Source organism: Notechis scutatus, chromosome 2 (assembly GCF_049901735.1).
Source record: "Notechis scutatus isolate UNSWTSFEM ecotype Mainland chromosome 2, rNotScu1.2, whole genome shotgun sequence".
Classification (NCBI taxonomy): domain Eukaryota; kingdom Metazoa; phylum Chordata; class Lepidosauria; order Squamata; family Elapidae; genus Notechis; species Notechis scutatus.
Window position 1 is genome coordinate 100,251,671 of NC_142010.1, and position 24,201 is coordinate 100,275,871.

Sequence of the window (24,201 nt, forward strand, 5' to 3'; positions counted from 1 at the left end):
AAGGTTGAAGAATTGCTAAAATCTCCTTAGTAAACTGCAACTTAGAATCAGCTTTTTTGGATAGTTTTCTAAGATTGATGGAAAGACATGGCAATGCCTGGGGAAAGGGCTGAGAATGGATTGAGATTATCTTAAATAACATCAGCTACAACTGAACAAACTTTTCTTCTTCAAGAGGTCCTGTCCATTCCTAATGGGATGCAGAAATGAGAACAGCAATCTCTCTTCCAAAATGGCAATTTCATGGGTAAACTTAATGAAAAAGACAGCATATGACAGAATGTTACAACTATATTAAAAATGTAATACAGAATGGTAGAATAAGTTAATAAAGTAAAGACAGAAGTTAGAGATTACTGCATTATAAATACCTAATCTGTTCTATATTGCATTTCAGTCTTTCAGTGGCACATCCTAAAATCAAAATATTGACTTCTTTTCAGGAACAAAGGACTAAGATTTCTATAGCTGAGAAGGGATTGTCATCTCCAGAGGTTTCTGTTGCATTGCTTGCTTGTTTGGGGAATTGTTCTAGGGTAATACATTTACAATTCTTTCATAAATGTTAGTAAGCATATAATGCAGAGTCACAACTACCTCTTTTTCACAGCTGAACTTTGCAACCCAACATTTAATTTCATTTTGTTTTATGTTAGGACCACTAAAATATTAACTATAATTTTCTGTGCAGAATTCATCAAAGTAACTTAACTCCCATACCAGTAAATTGAAATTATTTTTTCCTGAGATAACATTGTGTCAGAAAAAAATGTTAACTAGTATAATTTCACTCTCCTTTTTAAACGTACATGCCAGTCTTTTTAATATTCATGTTATCATATATAATCTTCAAGATGAAATAATCACTCTAAAGCTATAATTTTATAACTGATTATTCTTTTTTGCAGTTACATAATGATTACTTATAGAATAGCTTATGATTCTTGAGTTAGAATAGGCATACTATCCATCCTAAACTTACCTGAACAAAATGTTCAAATAAAATTTATAAGTCTTGTCCTTGTCAGAGTGATATTTGGTACTTATATGCTAGGAATTCTGAAGCATTTTCTTTGTATTAAAGTCATAGTAATAAGGAAGATAATTCATTGGAAGAACTCAGTCTATAGATTCACTGCACATAATTATTTTGGGGGCTGATGTTTAGTGGCCATGTCATATCTATTATGCTATCAATTCACTAAGTGAAGGCAATGTAAGCCAATCATCAACTGCAGAGTTCACATACACAATAGGGGGGTCAAAAACTCAATGCTGTATCTTCATTTTCTTTGGCAGTTCTGTCTTCCATGTCCCAAACTTGTCACAGAAACCAAGGGAAACTTTCATTATATCTAAATGCTCTCACTTCTGCCTCTAAGCAGGGCTGTCAAACTTGCGGCCTGCAGGCCAGATGCATCAAGTACTGGCCATGCCCATGCCCAGTTTAGCGAAGGGGGAAAGAGTCCTGATATGTCACATGATGCCGCTGTGATGATACAAGTTTGACATCCCTGCTCTAGAGTTATTGCGGTAAAGAAAAAAACCAGGAGACAGTACAGTGAAGAGTTGTGAAAGGCCTGGCTAAATGTACTTCTGATTCCTCAACTACAAATGCACAGCTAATCATCTAGCACAAGAAAGAACAGCAAATGTTCTAGGATCTAGGATTCAGGATTTATTGGAAATGTGAAAAAAGCAAATAGGTTTTGTTTTCATGTATTAACTTTTTATTCTCCAAATTAAAATAGAGAAAATGGTAAGAGCTGATGGGGGCATCTAAGGGACAAAAATAAACAAGATTTTATGCAATCTTAAAATTGAAGAGATATATAGTAAAATCATATGGATATCCACTGAAAAAGAATTCCCAATGGACTTAATGGGGTAATTTTTGGAAAAGTGGATTTAGCATACCAATATGTGATTGTGATACTACTGACAAGTATGTTTAAGATGTGTATGATGAAGTGGATTTTGGTCTATAAAATCTTTTAAGATGCCGCAGACTGGTCACCAGTAAAGTTATTCATAAGGGGAGGAAAATCTGGCTAGTGCAATTACTGGTTTCTTCATGCCTTCTAAGGGAGAAAGTTGAAGGAAGGATAGAACCTTGGTTAGAATACCTGAAGTATTGTGGGATGAGATGGAGCTATGCAAATTAGGTTCAATAAACAAAATAAAAATCTGATCTAGCTTAGAAGCTCCCTATCCCAACAGTAACTTTCCATTAAACTACGGTAGTCACAGAAAATTCATTTGCCATTAAGTTATGGGGTTTAGATAACTATTTAGTGACTTATGAAACTAGCATGGTAGACAACAGAGGCAGGAATTGAATAATGAGCATGGTTAAAAGCAGAGATAATGGAAGAGGGAAGGAACAGAGAATAAGAGAATAATTGATGAGAAAGCCTAATGTAGACTTAAGGACAACAGAATCATGGACTGGAGAGAAAGATGTGCCTGTATAGCACAATGTAGCAATGAGGAAAGTCACCATGTGGGCTTCAGCTTGAAAGAGTAGAAAAGAAAAGTGTGTGTAAGACTAGATGGACACATAAAATTGGCAGCTTGCTACTTTGAGGAGCCCAGGGGAAGGGAACTGGAGGCAGCGAACGCATAGAACCAGGAGTCCAGGCTGCAGTACATACACTGAGATTATTCCCACGCGGTCGCGCCTTCCTCCTCTGTCGCAGCCATACAAGACGGTGCACACAGAAACGGGAAAGAAAGAGAGAGAAGGAAATAAATATAAAAGCATAGGGAGGTATAGGACCAAGGGGAAGGGAGGAGAAACTAGAATATAGTACTGGTAAAGGGATGGAGGTGGGGAGGGTGTAAGGAAAGAATAGTCAAGTTAATGTCATATTTATGCATAAAACCAGTCTAGCCTAGTGCCGAAAAGCTCATCTCCTACTTTGATTACTTCACCCAAATTGAAAAAGTTAGACAACACCACAAAGGGACAGGCAGCCTCAGAAGGAATGAGTTGAGTAATGCTGAGCTGAGCAGAGCAGCAGATATAACAGCAAGGCCCCATATCTTCCCCCAAACATGCCGCAACAAGCCCCAGCCATTGGAACCGTCAGCCACTGTCAAAAGCTACAACATTATGCACAAACCAAACATAGACAAATACTCCAGCCCATAGTTTTTGAATTTTCCCATTTCTTCTATTTCAGTGTTTCCAGTCCAACCCAAGAGAAACAGATTCTTTCTTCAGAATCTACAGAAAATCTGTAAGTAGGGGCTGGTCAGTGGAAAAAAGAAGAACATTTATAAAATTAGAAACAGAAAGATGTTAAAAAAATAAAGATAGGAAAATCCATTGCTTATATACTATTTGTTTGGATTTAAAATATTACTTATATCCTGTCAAAATATTGATAGATTGATGAAAGATCTACTGTTTGGTGGAAGGAATTAATAAGTAAAATATGAACGATTATACTGCCTGGTTTATCTAGTAGGCAAGGTTGGTAGAGTCTGCTCCCATGGGTGCTTTTTGGGTGCCCCAATTCTTGAATTGTCTCTAACGAACAGAAAGGCTGTTTTATCTGAACAATATAAATAACCATTTTCCTTTGAAAGGTTATATATAGTAGCACCTGCATAAACCCTCCTCCAAAAAGGAGAAATAAAGATACATACACACTTGCATGTATACATTGGTAAGTGTATAGATGGAGATTTGAATACTATTAGGTATTATAGCATAATTTGAAAAAAAAAGACTTGCCATGGTAGAAAAAGACTGTGATCAACTGATCTAGTGATTGCTGAACATGCTGTTTTGATCAAAAAAGTCTTTCACTGTACAAGCAAGAAGTGATGGTGATATAAAATAGGAAGTTAAGAAAGAGACTTCTTCCAAATGATCACAAACTGAGAAAATAGCAAATATGTGCTTTTATTTTCTTCATTGGTAACTGCATTTTAATTAATCACCCCTATTTTTTCTGCCACTGTTATTAATATGACCAGTAGTAGTACCCTCACAAATATTTCCACTGTGGATTTTTCAGAGTACTTTATTTGCATATCTAGGGAAATAAAATAGGAGGTATCTAGAAGATTTCAGGGAGATGAATTAAACTTCCCTGAGCTGGAAACTGTTATACTGAAAGTAGAAGGCTTGAAGTTCATTTTGAACTTTACGGTGTCTATAGCAACAAAATTCAAAATTAAAGAAACCTGCCCCTATCATATAAAGTATTAAGATGGCATCATCCTAATAAGCCAAAGACAAAATCATACTTTAGAGCAAATTAAGACTATTAAAAGAGTGTAGCCTCTTACAGGTGTAGCTATAATTCTCATTCTCATTCTATCTATCTATCTATCCATCTATCCATCCATCTACCTACCTACCTACCTATCTTGTCTATACTTCCTATATCATCTGCATGGCTCTGGAGAATTCTTAAAGAAACATCTCAGTTGTAAAACTTGCTAATATAGTTTGACTTATTTCAAAGTCTTACAAAAATGAAGTGATGAAGAACATATGCAAGAACTTCTTGAGTTTTACAGTCTCTACTATTTTTCTGAGGTAGAAATAGTGAAAGAAATATTTTGAAAATATCTCCTTGTCTGTCAGATTGTGTTTCTGAGAGCACTGAAGTAAGTCCAGCTGCAAACTGTATACGCAATGTGATTAGTGTCTTCCATGAAACATTTCAAAAGCTACTCTATTTGGAACAGAAAAATAATGTAGAACTATTCATGTCTTTCTCTGAGGAGAATTTGTAGATGCAATCACTAAAGATACTCCCTGGGGTAAAGGTTGAAGTAAATGATTTAAATAAGATAATAATAGAATCTAAAATTGTATTCATTTGATTAGCATCAGCCTTTTCAAGATAGTTTTTGTATGGGCATTGTTTAAGTGTCAAGTCAACAGAACTACACGATGAGTCAACCCTAAATTATATATTGGATCATTATTTACTGTACCAGCAGTAACTATTTAACTATTTAATTTCCTTTAATTCTTACCAAAAAAAATCAAAGAACAATAGCAACAACAAAAATTCTATAGCAATGTCCAGGACTCATTTCAGCCAGAGAAAAAAACTAGGCTGTCATGGAGTTCCTTGAAGCCATGATGTAAGAGAAAAGTTAACACCCACCAAATGATCAAGAATTCTAATGACAGCATTGGGCAAGGAGAATAGGTACATGCATGTGTTATTAAGGAAACAGAATTACCAATCTTGGGAAGATCAAATAAAGGCAGTGTGGTGGTGTGGTAGTTATCACAGAGTATTACATTTGCTTAGAAAAACTACGACCTGTCTGAGATGTCTTGGCTGAGCCTTACTTTGAGCTGTCACTGTGAAACATTTAGCAGATTCATCTTCTGTCCCCTTAATACTCTCTGTCTCCGAGATCTGGTGATCTAAAGCAAAGCTCATGCAAAAGGGTAAAAAGGAGAATCAGTACCATTTTCTGCCTTCCCTACAAACAGGACCCATTGTTTTGCACCATAGTCCCCATGATTAGGCTGTGTAGAAAGTGACACTTTCCTCTAGGAGCTGGTTAGACTACTGTTGGATCAGACTACATTGCAGGCATTATTAACCCAGTACCAGGACTGAATCAAAGCGTTAAGAATTTCTCCTATATTTTCTTAATATGTGGTATTATTACCATATTGATGAGGTACCCTCTGCTGAGAATATTGAAAACCAAATGCTATTCTAAATTAAAATGCAGTTTGCTCAAGATAGCTTTCTTTTGTCAAGAGATCATCATGGTGGGAACCTTTACCAGTCTAATACAAACCAAAGGCAACTGCAGGAGTGGGTAAACAATGAAATAAACGCATGCCATTGTGACACAAACCCCCTTCCTTTACAATTGGTGTTGTGATGTCACAAGCACATATTTAAGGAGAGGAGATTGCATGGCAACATAATGATACTCCTTTTGTCATTATGAAGGCTGCTGAATTCTGTGAACACTTCGATACGTATCAGATGGATTGGGCAGTGATTCCTATTATATTCAGCCAGTATCAATGACTACTGTATGATGACTAGACATTGAATGAACTGTAGTCCAGATTCCAAGGTATCTTTCAAATTGAGAAAGACTGTTAATATGATCATTATGTCTGTACTATAAAGGCAAGGCCACTGTAGTTAGGTTGCCATAGTTTAGTTTAGTTTTCACCAAATTCTGACTCTTTGAGTTAGTTGCAAATTAAGATGCAGGAAGCAAGAAGTATAGTTGCGCAAGAATGTTGCAGATGGTACACTTACTTTGAGTAATTTCTTCAAATAACAGTATGCCCAAGCTCTTACTTGCACACATACACAGAAACATAAAGATGCTTGCTTAGCCTGTTGGTATAACAGTAAATGCTTCTACATAGCAGAGCATGCTAAGAGCGACTGCTGCTTGGCACATGCTTAGCAAAAGAGCCCCCATACTCAAGCTCATTGTTTCACCCTCCCCACCCTCAATCTAACATAACACTTGATTGCTGAGATTGCATCAGAACCTATAAAGTTTGCTACTATAACACATGCTGCATGCCAGATCAGGAAGAGAACATTGTTAGCTGAACAATAGCTGCTGAAGGTCAGAGCCTTTACTCTGATAGGAGCTGTGCTGTGACAGGCCATATCCAGGTAGCTTCTTAAACTTGATAGCTTTTTGACAGCTTTAGCTTTTTTTCTCCACTCACCATTAAAGATGCAGAGAAAGTGGACATGTCTAGCATAACAAAACAACCCTCTACAAACCAATAGAATAAAACAAATTTCTAGTTTTCTCACAATACCATTGAGTAGAATTTGTGCATCCCACCAAGGATGCCAAAGGCAACAAAAATGATTTATTACTGAGGTGCTAAACCTGGGTGAAACCATCATAGGACAGCAATGGAGCAGATATATAAGCCCAGGGAAACGCAATTTGCAGTCCCCAGGTATTGCTCCATTGGACATTACATAAAAGTAAAAGAAGACAGCCCACAAGGGTGCTTGTGAAAGTACTGGAGAAAGGAGTACTGTGAATGCTATCTTGGCTCCTGAATGGAAGGCAGGAGATAAGTCAAATAAATAAACAAACAACAAACAAACTCCTTTATTTTTCTTAAGAAAAGAAATTTGGCATTTTTTAAATCTTGGATCACACTCATATCTCTTGAAATAGGATTTGTTTATTTATTTTGTTAAGTTAGTAATTTTTAAAAAAATATTTCTTAAGAAACACAGCTTGCTCCCATCATTTACTGTTTTAATTCTTGGCTACAATATGAGCTTAGTTTGTTACTAGAGAACTTACATATGTGGTTTGGAGTAAATGTTACCAATTATTGGGCACTCGTTATTGATGCAAATCGAAAGCAATGTGTACCAATTTCTCAATGGTTGCAGACTGTTAATGCATCCTAGTGATAGTTGAACAGGTAACAATAGTTTGGAGTATAGGCAGGGCAAAGTGTCTGCAGATCTATACCTCTCATCATGCCCTTCTGTTTGCCAAGACAGAGAATTTGTCTCTCTACTGGATCTTCTGGGTTGCTTGGTCCTTTTACATTGATCACCAGCTTAAGAATAGAAGGCTGTAAAAGAATCCAAGAACTTCCCTGCTTATGGTGAAATCTTGGGAGAGGAATACTATAGAGTTTCAGACAGTAGTAGCAAAGAATGGTGACTTTGCGATATTAATAGGAGTTATATTAGTTTTTCCATCATCTGTGAATAAATACATCAGGATAGAATTAACTTCTGATGCATGTAATGCACACTTGTAATAATATCTTTTAGAAGAGTTTACATTTATGCAGCAGCCTCACAAATCTCCTAGCTTAGGAGAAATGAGCATCTTCCATGAATTTAATGAGATCAAAATGAGAGGGTAGAGTCCAAGAGGTACAATCAAGAGGAAGAAGTATTGATATATGGACAACTTCAGCCACAGATGGAAAATACCAACCTATACCTGCCCCTCAACCTTGTCAGTATGGTGCCCATGACTAAGTGGGATGGGAGAGTCCTAAAGGATAATAGATGCTGTGAAGTGCAATGGGCAGTGTATTTCACGTACCCCTTTCTAAATGGATAAATGTATTATTATAAAAAAATCTGAAGAAATATATTTTAAAATTTAATTTATGTTATGACAACATCTCTTTTTCAAGAGTAATTTAAATGAAATATCACACTGAAAAGTAACCCTACTCTTTCTGTATATAAGTAACAAATGATCTTGATTGTCTTTGGGGAAACATTTGTTTGGCCCATAGTTGGAAATGTGTTTTAATTTCATTTCTGACGCAAGAGCAAAGTGTTCACAGCATGATGATAATTCCTGGAAAGACTCTGTGCAGTCCTTATCTGAAGAACAGGACAGGAAGGTTGGGAGACATTCTTTCATTTTGCATCAGTAGAGGCCCTAGCATCGCTGTCTTCTTAAGTAAATGAATACTTTTCAAAGACAATGACAATCTTAGAAACAAGAGGATGCTTAAATGAAGAAGTTATCATAGCTCTCAAGCTCAAATGGGGTACAAATTTAAAAAAGAAAACCCTCACCTGGTTTTCAGCAGGCAATCGTGGCATGGAGGCAGCTCTTCCATGACCCTCCATGGGTAAATACTGATCACTATCTGAGTAGACATCTTTTGCCATCTCCCGCATCTCTACAGACTTAATTAGACAGGATGTTAGGATCAGAAGTCATAAGAAACAAATAGAAGAAATGCTATTCTTTTCAACAGCTGGGAAATTGGGAGAAACAGAAATCATAAACTGTAAAGATGAAGAGATACTGCAAATTTTAAAAATTACTTAGTTGTGATAAATATTTTAAGTGCTTTTTCTAGCACAGCAGATTTCATTATTCTCTAGCTCTCCGAAATTCTTCTAACCACGGTCAGAAGGAATGAACATTTGTTAATAAAACTTGTTTAAAAAAAAAAGAAGAAGAAGGAATGAACATTTGTTTCCAGTACATGCACCTGTATGTCCCAAGGAACTTCAAAGACAAAACCAAAACACTGAGATATTCTTGGAGCTCCCAGAATACAGCAGCACCTTATTGCTATAAGAAAAATTATCCCCAAAGTGCTTCAGCAAAGGAACTTATATAAGCAATATGTACCCTCTCTATATTCTATTAATATGATGACATCTGTAAAAGCCCTTAGACTAGATGGAATAATCACAGACTGGTATACAAGAATTAAGAAACATATCCTATATCTACAGATATCTACATCTGGGGATATTTTAGGTCTCCCCCTGCCCCCCAAAACCTACTGCCAGTGTTAGTATATGAAGCTTACATCACTGAAATTATGAAGTCTGTTATGGGTCCTACTGACATCCTTTATTTAATATCTATGTCAAAAGTTGTTGCTAAGATTTTGCAGCTACATTTGTGAGATTTCAGTAGTTATTACCTCATCCTGCATAATCTGGTTATACGAAAGTACATCAAGTTACACATATATATGGCTTCTATTTGATATAATAGCTTTGTATGCAGGTAAGATTCATCTACATATACTGCTAGCTTCTTTGGATATGAAAAAGCTTTTCATATGGGTCCAATCAAACTTATGTCTAAGGTTACATTTCCTATATACTTTATTTCTTTTATTATAATTAACTACCTTAATCTATCCACTCATATTAATGGGCGATGTGGTTATTTTATTAGTGGTTAAAATGCACCAGGGAATTCATTAGAGGTGTTCTAATAAAGGAGACTATTTGTAGCTGAGGGTTGAAATGAGGCGTCCCTCTGAGCTGGGTTGTTTTTAGGACTAGAACCGATGATGTTACCTAGTTTAGGTAATGAAACACCTATACAAAAAACAACCAAGCTCAGAGAGCACCAAGGACCCCTCATTAGGAACGTTCCTCAACTCCATTAATTTTTAATTTTATGTTATAAACTTTGGTATGCCCAGCAAGACAGTCTGATAAAATTAAAGAAATTAGCTTAGCTGAATATCAGTAAAATATGTTATTTTATGGAGATTATATTTTGGGTTTTTTTTTCAGTGTTTACTATCTTTATGTAAATTTGTAGAAGTTAGGAGTACAAAAAATGTAGTAAATTAAATATGATGCCAGTGAGTAGAAAAGTCCAAAAAATTGTAGAGAGAATTGAGTTTGTATATAATTGTCTAATAGCTACTGCTTTCCCTAGGAAAATATCCAGTTTAATAGATAAGAACTGTTCAAAATTTATTAAGGAGGTAAATTACAATATAAAGAAATGGAGGAAAATGCTGTTGGATTTGTGAAAAAGAATCAATATTTCTTTATTTATTAATTAAATGTATTTGCCACCCATTTCACTACAAGGCAACACATAAATTTTGAATTAAGATTGCTACTTACAGATCTCAATGCCTGTGTTAGTTCCATTGAAATATTTAAAATAAATTGATAATGTTTTTTTTCATGGAAATAAATACTCAAGTTCTCCTTGTTAATATTCTATCTTTGTTATGAGGATTATTATTTTAATTTGCCTAATTTTAAACAACACAGTTGGGTTTATCTATTAATTTCAATCATCTAATTAGGATAGAATTTATATTGATTAGTTGACATTGTGGGCTCAATTTGAGAGTTATTACTTCCTATTATTTCAGTCCTTGAAAGTTCTTGGTTTTAATTATAATACGCATTTAATTAACTTCCCAGCACTGAAAGTGGTTAAATATATCTGTCCCCAACCTGTTCCTACATATCCAAGGTAATACATTCCTGCAGTGCTTTTCATGTTAGCCAGGATATGTCTGACAAGTAGAGCAATTGTAGAATAAAAGCCTAATTTAGAAGCATCCTCCTAAATCCATAAGTTTCTTCACAGAAAGTGTACACTAGAATAATTGTGTAGCTATTTTGAGGATGTGTCAATAATCTCTTAGTATTACTAACTCAATCCTCTCCCAGACATAAGTAATCAGTAATATATACAGCTAGTCCTTGATCTACTACAGGTCAGTTAGTGACTGTTTGAAGTTATGACAGATTTCCCAAGGGCTACTTATGAATTCGAAGTGCTGACTGAAGTCATATGATTGCATTTGGGGTATTTGGCCTACATGGCAGTTTGAAGCATGCTGCAATCACATGATTGCAATTTATGACTTTTTTGCCAGAGCCCAGTGCAGGCAAGGTATTTATATAGCAACATAGTGTTCACTTTATGACCATGGTGTTTGCTTTACAACAACTGCAAAAAAAGGGCTTAAAATCAGGTGTGGTCATGTAGTGACTGACAACCAACATGACTTAAGACTATAATAAGGCTAAGCTGAGGAATACCTGTATGCGGGCTGATACATTAATGCAGAATGTTGGCTGTGAGATGACTTTTGCATAAGAGGTGAATAGATGTTAACAGCCACCACTATTTTCAAATGTACCTTTAGCTGCTAATACTTTCCTTTTGAGCCAATTAATCACTACCCATTATTGTAGAGCTTTTACCATATGCTGAACAAGACACATTAATACAAATGTCTGGAAATTGTTAATGGATTAAGACTGGAGGATAGAACTGAACATCAGTGAAATTTACATATACATGCACATGTAATTGCTCAGAATAAAACTTGTGAAATGCACACAGTTTGAATATTATACTTGTGAAGGTTTGTTTTGGTTTGAAGCTCTATCAAAAATACAAATGAGACGAATTCACATAATATTAGATGAGTGCAAGGGAAAAAAGGACAGTCTGCTTTCATCACAAATACAGTTTGCAACTTGATGTATACTTATCGTATTGCACTATCAAAGTTTCATAAAATAGTTAGAATGGTGATACAATAAAATGTTGTTATGTGTTACTCAAATAAATATTTAATCCATATTGGCTTAATCAATTTCTATCTTTGGGTCCTATGATCTGATGGAATATAGAATTTCTCACTGTAAACAAAACTTTTCTGAAAAATTCTGCTATAAAGCTGGCTTTACAGATGTGTGACACAGGCAGGGATAAGAAAAAGAAGAGACAGATAACTGCCAGTTCAAACACCTTGCTGGCATACAAACCACCTGGGAATTGGTCCGGCTATTGGGTATTTCCTCTAAGCGCCCCCGCTCTGGGCTCCAGGTTCCTGTTTTCTGGAACATCTCCTGTGCCCTTTGCGTGACCCATGACTCACTTTCCTTCATTACTCCTTCCTGTATATTCCTGGAAATAGATAGAAAAAATCATATTCCAACCATACCATTATGAATCTATGTGCACAATCACAACCCGTTTATCTGTCCATTCCCCAAGCAATTTATAACTCATGTGTAAATAAAATACAAACACCTTTAAGTTGCCCTTACTTTTCCAGATCTGTATTGATATTCCAACAATATAATTGGCTCTATATAAACTGCTAGTCTAGAAGATGAAGAGTGATCATTGTGTTCTTCAGTGCATTGTACCATACCATATCATCTTCACAAAAATGGCTGGAAGACTGGGACATAGCAAGACGGACTTGGAATGGAAACTGATTAGCTTTATTGACTACAAAAGTGCATCTCTGAGCTTCTTGATATTAATAGTAATGTGATTGTGGTGATAACATTTTGTCAGTTGCCATGCCCTATGCAGCTTTTGACGGCTAAGTGATATTACAAAATGAAAATGTAGCTCTCAATTACAAAAGAGCTTCCAGTCTTTGGCCTACAGTGATTAGCAATGTCTCTACAGAATTTCATATTGACATCTGTCAAGTCCTTTTTGTAGATGTCATTGTTGGAGTCTTTCATCCTCAAAGTAAGGTATAGATTTATTGATGATGATCCTGTTTCCAGTGACAGAATTAACCATTCACTGAATTTCTAATGTACTAGTAATAGCAATCGTTCAATACATGTCTCATTTGAAAAAGTTGTTTCTGTATAGATGGAACTGTCCTATATAAACTAGGACTCACATTCCACCTCCTTGGTCCAGTTGAGAGGAAGGAAGAGCATTTTGTCCTTGGCCACCTTCTTGGGATGGAGAAGGTGGTTCCATACGCTGGAACATAAGTGGTGTCCGATTCTAAACGGGACAGAATGATACAAATATTAAAAAAAACCTTGGAGATATTTTCTAATGTAGACATCATCCGATTACCTTTTTTCCTTTAGTAAATTTCCGATCACTTGAAAAACTGTTAGAACAAATGATTTACTGTTTGACTTCCAACTTTGTAAACTTGAGAATATGAAAATAATAGTTCTAAGCAGATCTTGCTCACAGATTGCATAAAAGAAATCACAATTATTATACTGGAGCAAGAAAGAAGAACTTTTAATTTTTTGTTTGTGCTTCTCTGTTGTTGGAGTTTCTTGGCTCTCTAAAAACATTTAGTTAAAGGTGAATATACAATTATATGGAGTTGCACACACATGCATGCACAAGTGACGGAATTTTCTAGACAGGCTGTAGCACTTTGTGAAATGTAATTTGGTCCATTGTGAACCTGTCCAAGAAATGCTCAATTAATTGCATTTAATGGGTTGAATTGTAACCTAACATGTGTAACAAGAATTAATTAGGAGTAATCACTGAACAAAAACATCACCTTTTCCAAAAAAATCTTAAGATTATTTTAAAGTACACATGATTTGCTGTAAATAGAAAGCATAAACAAATCATTCACCAACATTTTCAGATTTGGGAATGATGGCATATTTTTTTACATTTACAGTTTTCACATACCTGCTCCTCCCTCATGGCCTGCAGCTTCTTAGCCTTACTCTGGCGGTAATATTCCATGATCATCATGGCTGCATAGATTTTCCCCACTGTCAAGTCAGTAGCTGCAAAATAAGAAAAACAAAACAAAACAAAAATCAAACATCACCCTCCAGCTTAGTGCTTCCTTAGTGCTATAAATTGGCAACTCTCCAGTCTTTAGACTCAAAATATTTGATTTTCTCTCAGCTAGTTCTATATACTACACCAGCTGCCCCAATGGCTATTTAGAAGGGAAAGGAAAGTTCAGTTATTCAGACTTTGAATATAAACCATCACATAATGAGGTACAGTACAATATAGCCTTGAATAATAAATCTAATGGGAATATTTTATGAAACAGTAAATTGCAGGGATTTGTTCAGGCAGTCACGAGGAGGAAGGTGGGAGGAAAAGGACGAGGAGGAGAAGGAGGAGGAAGAAGCAGCAGAAGCAGCAGCAGCAGAAGAAGACGACTATCAGAAGATATTCTGATTTGTTACAACAATTTTATGCTTTGCAACAACATACAAAGTCCTGCTTTTCTTAGAGAGAAGGTTTCTGCCTAAATCAGCAAGAAGCAATTCAGTGGCTAAGCACCTCAGAAAACTCCTGCATTTTAGAATAGTTTTCTATTTCTCTCATATTACAGTCTAATCAGGTGTGAAGTGTAGCCTAAGTGAGGAGATTTCAAAGGGTTTTAACTTCAATATTGTTCATCATCCTAAGGGAAGAGGAAAAGGTATGTCATGCTCTAAGCTGATGATTTAGGACTATAGGATTTCTCCATAAATACACAGACAAATAGTGTGAGCTATTGAAATACCTAGTGAATATTTCAATCAGAAGATAGTGATCTATGCCATCCAGAATTAGAAAATTACCCCTCCCCCCGCCCCAATTCTACGATTGCACATCTCTGGCTCAAAATTAGAGGAGAAAACAGTGCCTTAGAACAATACTCTAGATTAAAAGAGGTTAGGGACATCTTAGCTAGCTTTTGGATTTTGGAAAAAAAAATATTTGTGTAGTTATCAGTTATAACCACAAAGCTGAAATAAGTTACAATGAAATTCAAGGAAAGGAATCCAAAAGCGGATACTGGTAGTTAAAAATGGTTTTTAACATATTATTTTTAATGCTTAAATGGTTTATAAAGAGAATTAGGATAAAGCTGAAGATATGAAACTATACCTATATTGTCTCTAGAAGGATTATAATAACTAAGGTAAAGTACTGAATTACAAATTTGTTTTTAAAATATTTCTTTAAGTAGCTTTCTGAAAAGTTTTTTTCTTTTGCTCAAAATTTTCTCATATGTACTTACTTATTATGGCAGGATTATCAGGTAGTATTTGCATACTGAGAAAATGACAGAAAGGTAGAAATAGGCAAGATTGGCATAGATAAGGCTTAGACTGAAAGTAATGATTAAAAAGTTCTTACATTTGTGAGGGGTGACCAGAAGATCTAGAGTTTTGTGGGATAGGTTGGGCCAGATTGCCATCATCTCTTTTCTCAATTCAGCATCCATCTGCTGTTTGTCAGCCCCTCCTAGAAGATTCAAACCAGGAATGAGAATCAGCTTCTACCCTTACTCAGCTTCTACCCTCAACCACAACCTACCTCAACCGATCCACCATCACCCAAGACTAGGCACACACGCCCCCAACTACCTCAATTCCAACTACTGCCGGCCTTAAATGCAAACTACTCAATGCAAGAAGCCTCGTGAATAAAATACCTGAATTTCTCATCCTCCTAAATATGGCTAACTTCGACATTATATTTATCTGTGAAACATGGCTCAATGCATCTCTCCCCGACTCCATTACCACAGTAAGAGACTATCATGTTTACCGATCAGATCGTGAAAATCGTCGAGGAGGTGGTGTTGCTATATTCTATAAAAAATCCTTACATCTAAAAAATATCCAAGTTACCCAGGAGCTTGCTCTTCCTGAGACCATCATCTGTGAACTATCCTTAAATATCACAATTCGATTCTTACTAAGTTACAGAGCACCTGATTATGACATCGAACATGTAAACAAGCTAAATACATTACTAACATGGGCTGCATCCTGCCCATACCCTTTTATCTTTCTTGGTGATTTCAATCTACCTCATATTGACTGGACCCTAAATGATTGTACAACTGAAATCATACACACAACCTTCTACAATGCTATTACAAATCTGGGACTGGAACAACTAGTAACCAACAACACTAGACTAAACAACTGCCTCGATCTCATCTTCTGCAATAGTTTGAATTTAATTTACGGAATACAAACTAAAGAACCCTTTTCCAGTAGTGACCACAATATGATTGACTTTTGTCTCAACATACGTCCACACAAAAATCACCACAATGATGTAATCCCCAATTGTAACTTCAAAAAAGGCAACTATGATCTTATAGACAACGATCTCTCATCCCTGGATTGGCAATCTCTATTCACTGGATGCAATACTGTTGAAGACCATTACAACATATTTTTACTTGAAGTCAAAAGAGTCATCAAACTATATGTACCAACAATAACTCCCAAAACAAAACAAAAAAGCAGATTACCCATATCAATAAGGAAACTTCAATCCAAAAAGAGATCACTCTGGAGGAAAAACAAATCTGGTCACGTTGCCAATTTCAAAAACCGATACAAAAATTTATGCCACCAGATAAAGACCGAATGCACCAATTATCACATTAAACAAGAGGAAAACCTTCTAAGCACCAATTCCACCCGTGCTTTTTACAATTTTGTAAACAACAAACTAAAAGACTCAAGGTCCATCCCTCCCTTGATAGGACCTGATGGTAAAGACTGCAACGACGACACCATTAAAGCCAACATCTTTAACACATTCTTCGGCTCAGTATTTGTAAACAGCAATGGATCATGCCCAGTATTTCCTAGCCGTACCACAGATAACAATAATGATCTAATACATATCGATTTCACAGAAGACAATGTCGAAAAATCACTACGCAATCTAAAACCATCTCTATCTATTGGACCGGATGGAATATGTGCCTACTTCTTAAGAAAGCTATCCACTGCCATAGCCAAACCTCTAAGCATAATCTTTGAAAAACCTTTCAGGACCAGCTCCTTGCCTAACCTATGGTCACAAGCCACAGTCATCCCCATCTTCAAAAAGGGACCCAAGCCTAGTTGAAAATTACAGGCCAATCTCCTTATGCTGCGTCACCTGTAAAGTCATGGAATCAATTATTAACCAATCCATCATCCTCCACTTAGAGACAAATAACCTACTCTCCAATAAACAATTTGGTTTCAGAAAAAAACTATCCTGTAATCTACAACTCTTACACTGCAAAAACATATGGATGACACAACTCGACCAGGGCAAAGCAATAGACGCAATCTACATAGACTTCTGTAAAGCCTTTGACTCAGTGGTACACGATAAACTACTCCTAAAAATAAAATCCTATGGTATCTCTGGACAACTGAATAACTGGATAGAAGCATTCCTGTCAAACAGACAACAAATGGTCAAAATCGGAAGCGTCCTATCAAATCCAGTACCTGTCAATAATGGTGTCCCCCAAGGCAGTGTTCTAGGACCAACTCTCTTCATACTCTACATAAACGACCTCTGTGATCATATTAAGAGCAATTGCGTTCTCTTCGCTGATGATGTAAAGCTGTTCAATACCACAGACAATACTGCTACCCTACAAAAAGATCTTGACTATGTATCAGAATGGTCAAACAAATGGCAACTTCAAATCTCAACAAATAAATGCCCTGTCTTACATATTGGCAAAAAAAATCAGAAAATAAAATACAAGCTGAATAGTCAAGAACTTGTTGATGACCCAAGCTCTGTAAAGGACCTTGGAATACTCACCTCTAATGATCTAAGTGCTAGAGCCCACTGCAACTACATAGCCAAAAAGGCATTAAGAGTTGTTAACCTAATCCTACATAGCTTTTTCTCTGGTAATATCACACTACTAACCAGAGCATACAAAACATTTGCTAGACCAATACTCGAATACAGTTCATCAGTCTGGAACCCACATTACGTATCTGATATTAGCACAATTGAGAAAGTCCAGAAATATTTCACAAGAAGAGTTCTCCACTCCTCTACTGTTGTAGAATACCTTATGCCACCAGACTTGAAATTCTAGAACTAGAAAACCTTGAATTACGCAGTGATCCCCAACCTTTTTTGCGCCGCGGCCCGGTATCCCCAACCTTTTTTATGGCGCGGCCCGGTACCGACATCAGCTGGGCGCCGCCTCTTGTTTTGATGAAAAAGTGATTCCGGTGAGCTTTCTACCGGAAAAGCTCACCAGAAACACTTTTTCATCAAAACAAGATGCGGCGCCATATAGCTCCCGGTAGGATTTGTTCCACAGACCGGTACCGATCCGCGCCCGGTGGTTGGGGACCCCTGATTTAGGATATAGGATTTCTCCATAAATACACAGACAAATAGTGTGAGCTATTGAAATACCTAGTGAATATTTCAATCAGAAGATAGTGATCTATGCCATCCAGAATTAGAAAATTACCCCTCCCCCGCCCCAATTCTACGATTGCACATCTCTGGCTCAAAATTAGAGGAGAAAACAGTGCCTTAGAACAATACTCTAGATTAAAAGAGGTTAGGGACATCTTAGCTAGCTTTTGGATTTTGGAAAAAAAAAATTTGTGTAGTTATCAGTTATAACCACAAAGCTGAAATAAGTTACAATGAAATTCAAGGAAAGGAATCCAAAAGCGGATACTGGTAGTTAAAAATGGTTTTTAACATATTATTTTTAATGCTTAAATGGTTTATAAAGAGAATTAGGATAAAGCTGAAGATATGAAACTATACCTATATTGTCTCTAGAAGGATTATAATAACTAAGGTAACGTACTGAATTACAAATTTGTTTTTAAAATATTTCTTTAAGTAGCTTTCTGAAAAGTTTTTTTCTTTTGCTCAAAATTTTCTCATATGTACTTACTTATTATGGCAGGATTATCAGGTAGTATTTGCATACTGAGAAAATGACAGAAAGGTAGAAATAGGCAAGATTGGCATAGATAAGGCTTAGACTGAAAGTAATGATTAAAAAGTTCTTACATTTGTGAGGGTGACCAGAAGATCTAGAGTTTTGTGGGATAGGTTGGGCCAGATTGCCATCATCTCTTTTCTCAATTCAGCATCCATCTGCTGTTTGTCAGCCCCTCCTAGAAGATTCAAACCAGGAATGAGAGGAAAAAACAAATGGCTAGACATCCCAACTCCACCTCTTCCCATTGAAATGTTAAACATTTACTTTTTATCAGTGTCAACACTAATTTTGCTTTTTAAAATGCTATTACAGTTTATATTCAAATTTGATAAAAGTATTATTTAAAAATGTTTAATCATTTAACAATCGCTTCAAATTAGAGGTGAAAAATAGCATTTCTGATTGTCTATGATCTGAAAATATTTCTGTAATCATCTGGAAAATCAAGAGAGATGGATTCTAGTATTATGTTTCTAATTTTCTAAATAAAGGGAGAAATTGATTGAGGTGTAAAAATGCACTGTGTCAAAAGAAGAAAAAACTGAAGCAGATTATTACAACAAAATGTTTCATCATAACTGCAAATTAGGAATTATTAATTAATCAATGAATTAATAATGCACATGTGATTTTTTTTAAAAAAATCCAATGCTCTCTTGCCTTCTTGAAACTGTCAACACTGCAGAGTACTTATTCTGCATCAATTCTCCTTATTTGTATAAGGTATTACCACAAGCAGAGTTTGTATTCAACATTACCTCATTATTAGTATCTGAAAATGTGCTTTATTTAGTCTCATTTCTCAAAATACCTTTATTTGCCAGCAAAATAACTGGATCTATGGAAATGGCACTTGCCTTTGGCAATCTTGATGTCAAGGGCAGTCCTGATCAATGCCATAAGAGTAGAATTGAAATGGACTGTGTTGTCGTCTGCCACAGGTAAATCCATTCGTAGTAATCTCTGGAGAAATTCAAGCAGAAATGTGTGAATCTAGGATCTCCTTCACTTTCCAGTTTGTCATGCATAGAGGAATATAAGAGCCTTGGGGAGAACTCTGAGCTCAGAGACTTTATCTGTGTTGTCTCTATTATTCAGATTATCCATACCAATGAACTACTTGCAACCGATCTACTTCATTTTTCTTTCACCCAACATTTTCTATGCACAGATGCTATGGATTTTCCACCAGCCATGTGGAAATTTGGTTACAAGTAATTCTACATAATAATTACATAAATGTCCAATTAACTATGAAGCATGCGGCTGAAAAGTTCATTGCATCACAATACTTGGAATCTATTTCCACATTAATGTAGCTAGGATTTTTAGCAGAGTTAAAATTGTTTTTAGACTTCCGTTTTAACCCTTAGATTCTGCTGCTCTATAGACTATAGGTTTCAATACTCATAGCTCTGCTTCCAGACTTTCCCCACAATTGCTCACAAAATTCAGGATTTTCTGTTCAGGATCCTCACTTGAATTCACATGATGCTTTACTACCGTTATCAAATGAATCCCATCTTCTAACTCCCACAGAGTTCTCCCCCCAGACCTCAAGTTGCATCTGTATTTTAAAGTAAAAATTGAAAAGTAACACAAAGTCCCATCTTTTCAAGATAGCAGACAGCAGCAGTAAAGGGATGGGTTCAAGGAGAATGCATTCAACCATTGACCAAGAGCAAGTTTTGTCAAATGTGCAAGGTTAGAAGCATGCAAAAGAAGCATGCAGCATGCAGCATGCATCACAGCACTGCACAGTGTAAAGGCATCCACAGAATACATATTGAGACTCATTCATAGCTCTGATATAGATTGATCTATAGGGAGAGATCCAGACTGTGGGCTCTTGGTGCAAAAAATGGGTGCATCCTTAACACAAAAAAAGAAAGAAATGAAACTGGCAGATCATAGGCCATGTGCCATTCCTCTGAGCCAAGGCTATGGGCTTGAGATCACACAAGATGCTCAGGGTGGGGCTCGATTAGCTAGCGCATTAGCTGAGATAGGCTGCGGACTAATGGAAATGGGGGTTAGACAGTAACGGGTTTGGGAGTTTGTTAAGTAAATGTCACTGAACAGAGGTGCACAGGATGATAGGTAAGATCAAAACAGGGAAGGAAGAAAGCAAGAGAGAAAGTGGGAGGCACACATACAAGTGATGATGACACATTCAGCAGAAGATCCCTGAGGAACCTCATGTCCAGAAAACCTGTAGATCTTGAAGATCAGCCTGCACTGGAGGCCTACTGAAAAAAAGCTTACCCAGGGTTTGTGCTTCTGCATTCAGCATTCCCTCTTTGGCAATTTGTTAAGAATGCTGCCTGTTCCCTTACTTCCTTTGTATTTTTCAACTGTTCATCAACAGGCTACAAGCTGGTGTGTAAACTCCAGTTCTGTCATATAATTCAATCCAATTTGTCAGAGATAATCCTTTGCTTCTGGCCACGTGCAATGTCTTGTGTGGAGGTGAATGGTGAGTCACTTTCTAGATAGGATGAGGTAATAATGTTCCCAACCCCATCATTTAGATCATTCCTTTGTATTGTATTTTGAAAATTAATTCACTGAGGATTGTGGGATGGCACTTCAGATATTTTGGCAGTTCATCTAGAGTAGTTGTAGAAATTATAATTTTATTGTGCAGCCAAAATCAAATAACTACACAACATAGGAGGATTCAGCTATTATTACTCACTAGTTGCAGTTTCCAGGATTTCATACATTAACAAGAGTTACTCCTGCAACTGCTGTATATTTCCACAGAATAATAGTGCTTTAATTTGAGGTCCAGCAGTACTGTCCTGGATTGCATGATAAGCTTTCACTCAAAGGTTATCACATTAAAGCATTCCTATTCTACCATTAAAAAATGCATGGATAAGGCCTTGGCGTAGCATTAAGTTGTGAACTGTTTTTTCCCTGTTCCAATTTTAACCCCAACTTTATTCTTACCCTTTTTGTTTAATCAAAGAAACATCCCAAATATGTTTTTATACTGGCTCAAGTAATCTCAAGACCTGCTAAAGTATAATTCCCTTCACCAGATTGTGTGTACTTGTACTTTACATAATTTCACTCATAGTCTTCAGCTTCTCCTTACTGAATTTGAAGTTTCTCGTGACTTTTTATTTTTGTAGTACAGAAAGCCCAAAGACAGTAGCTTAGATTCTCATGCACTGGAACAAGATGGTTTAAGCAAGTTAAGGGAGATGAAAACATCACATTGAGTTAGCCAGAGTGTGAGGACTATTGAATATGAGAATGACAGGTTATATGTAGATTCCAGATCTGTAGGGGACTGAGCCTTTAAGATTGTTATTTGATACAGAAGTAAGTTTGTATACTAAGGAATAATAGCAGAAAAGAAAATGGGGAATGATGGATGGTAGAGGTAGCAATTCTTCCATTAGGTCAGATAAGGCAATCAGAAACTCTCATTCCTTCCCCCACAGAGTCATGGATTTGAGAATCATTCCCTCTCTCTGGACAGCCAGTGGCATATATAAGTGAACCTAGGGATACATAATGATAACTAATTATAAAAGTATAAATAGAAGGATTAATCAACTCTAGGGAGGGAGGGAGATTACTGTAGGGTTAGTTCTAGGAAATCTTTTTTACTCAAAAGATGTATAGTTGAGAAACAGAAGCACAGCCACGGAAATAGTACAAGTAAGAAAGATCCTCTGTATCTTGATACTGAAGCCTTGACCCAAAGCTTCTTTATCTTAAGTTTTGCATATCATGTTAACCTAGTATTCCCCAAATAAATCAGTTTACACTAAGTAACAAAACCTATGGATTGAAACCAATGGCTCTACTTGTCAGGAATATATAGACTATTCTGTGGTCTTCTTTAGTCCCCATGACAAAGACAAGACAGCAGTCTTGTTTATTGATCTATTTATGCATTTCTCATCTTGTAAGTCCACCTTTATTTGAAAACTACTTTAATACTTCAAGCTCTATCAAAAGCAAAGTTTGCAGAAACTATTTGCATGCTGTATTCAGACTGGTCTTTGAGAACATAACTCTTTTATTGATGGAAGAACAAGCTGCTGTGTGATTTGAGTTCATATCCTCTTCTGAACCTTTACAATTTGTGTTTAGAGCTCATTATTTGATAACAGAACATAAATGTAGCATTTTGAAAACATGGCTATATGTGCCTCCTCTTTGAAGCACTGCTCAGTTGAAAGAGCAGATTTTCTGTAAATGCAGCTTTTGTCTTCAAAAGCAACTGAATTTTCCATTTTTGATCAGTATATTCTTAAGATGAGTAACTGTTACTGAGATAGAAAAGAATATATTCTTCAGTTTTTCTTTCTGTTCATAGCTTGCATTGCTTTGAGTATCTTCATACACAGAAATGTAGCAAGTAGTTACATGGAAGTGGGTTTGTTTCCAATGCAGTAGTAGTGTACAACAAAGATGCTTCCCCAGTCCTTATATTGCTACCTTTTCAGCACCATCAGTGTTTTATCTTCTCAGTTATGTAATCTTTCTACAGTATTTCAGTCTCCATAGTATTTCAAGAATTTTATTACTCATTAATTTTTAGAGCGTCTGTTTAACAGAATTTTTAGTTCATGTGTGTATTGATGCATTTTGTATAAATTGATGGTTTTACTATGCATCATCCACAGAACTTCTAAACACAGAAATGAGTAAATAAGAATAAAAGAAAAATACATAAACAAAAGTTATCTCTATAGAGAAACACTATAGCTTAATATTAAAATAAACATTTGCACATGGAAGATCTTGACCTCAGTCATGTCCCTTAGAACCTGACAAAGGGTTCATAGTTTACAGTTGGAAAACAATTAGATATGAGTGAATAAAGTAACATTTCTTGGCTTAAAGCAATTTTATATATTCATTTGGCAGTTCTCATGTCTGTTACTGTTAATTTCAGTTAAATTGGGGCATTTCTTCCAGTTCCACAATCCACAAGCAAAGAAAGGCAATGTAGCTTGATCCTCTTCTTTTGCTCAAGTCTCATATTGCTTCTTCCTCTTTTCTATCTTAACTTTATTTACAAAACTATCCTTAGGTATTGGTGATTGTATGAAAACTTTTAATTAATATTTATATTATCCTTTGCCCTTGTATCATATTTAAACAGTAGGAGTCCTTCAACATAGTAGAAGGCTCCTAGTGTTATCAGTCAAAAGGCATCATAGATCTATTCCATCTTTTCCCCCTTAAGAATTTTCTCTGGAAAAAATGACAGAAGAAATGGTGAGAAAGGACTAAGCATTTTGAATGGAAGATGTAGACAGTATGCATTATAAAAAGTGATTATTTTCAAAGCAAGTGATGGAGTACTTAAGTTTCCAAATGTGCCTGAATGATTAGCACCTGGTGTTGTGTTCACCAACATTCTTGTTGCTTATGTTGTAATTTATCCTTGTCTTAGCAAGGTCATGTTC

General features: G+C 36.1%; 1 protein-coding gene across 1 annotated transcript in view; it reads right to left on the bottom strand.

Annotated features, from left to right (window-relative positions):
• Positions 1-24,201, bottom strand: part of CACNA1A (calcium voltage-gated channel subunit alpha1 A) — a 361,279-nt gene that overhangs the window by 19,100 nt on the left and 317,978 nt on the right. Inside the window, exons 40-46 of the mRNA XM_087955556.1 lie at positions 19,621-19,726; positions 15,160-15,267; positions 13,699-13,799; positions 12,926-13,035; positions 12,045-12,183; positions 8,553-8,666; positions 2,655-2,690 (exon numbers count right to left, since the gene is read on the bottom strand). Coding sequence (XP_087811682.1) covers positions 2,655-2,690; positions 8,553-8,666; positions 12,045-12,183; positions 12,926-13,035; positions 13,699-13,799; positions 15,160-15,267; positions 19,621-19,726 — 714 coding nt within the window. The remainder of the gene's footprint in view (positions 1-2,654; positions 2,691-8,552; positions 8,667-12,044; positions 12,184-12,925; positions 13,036-13,698; positions 13,800-15,159; positions 15,268-19,620; positions 19,727-24,201) is intronic.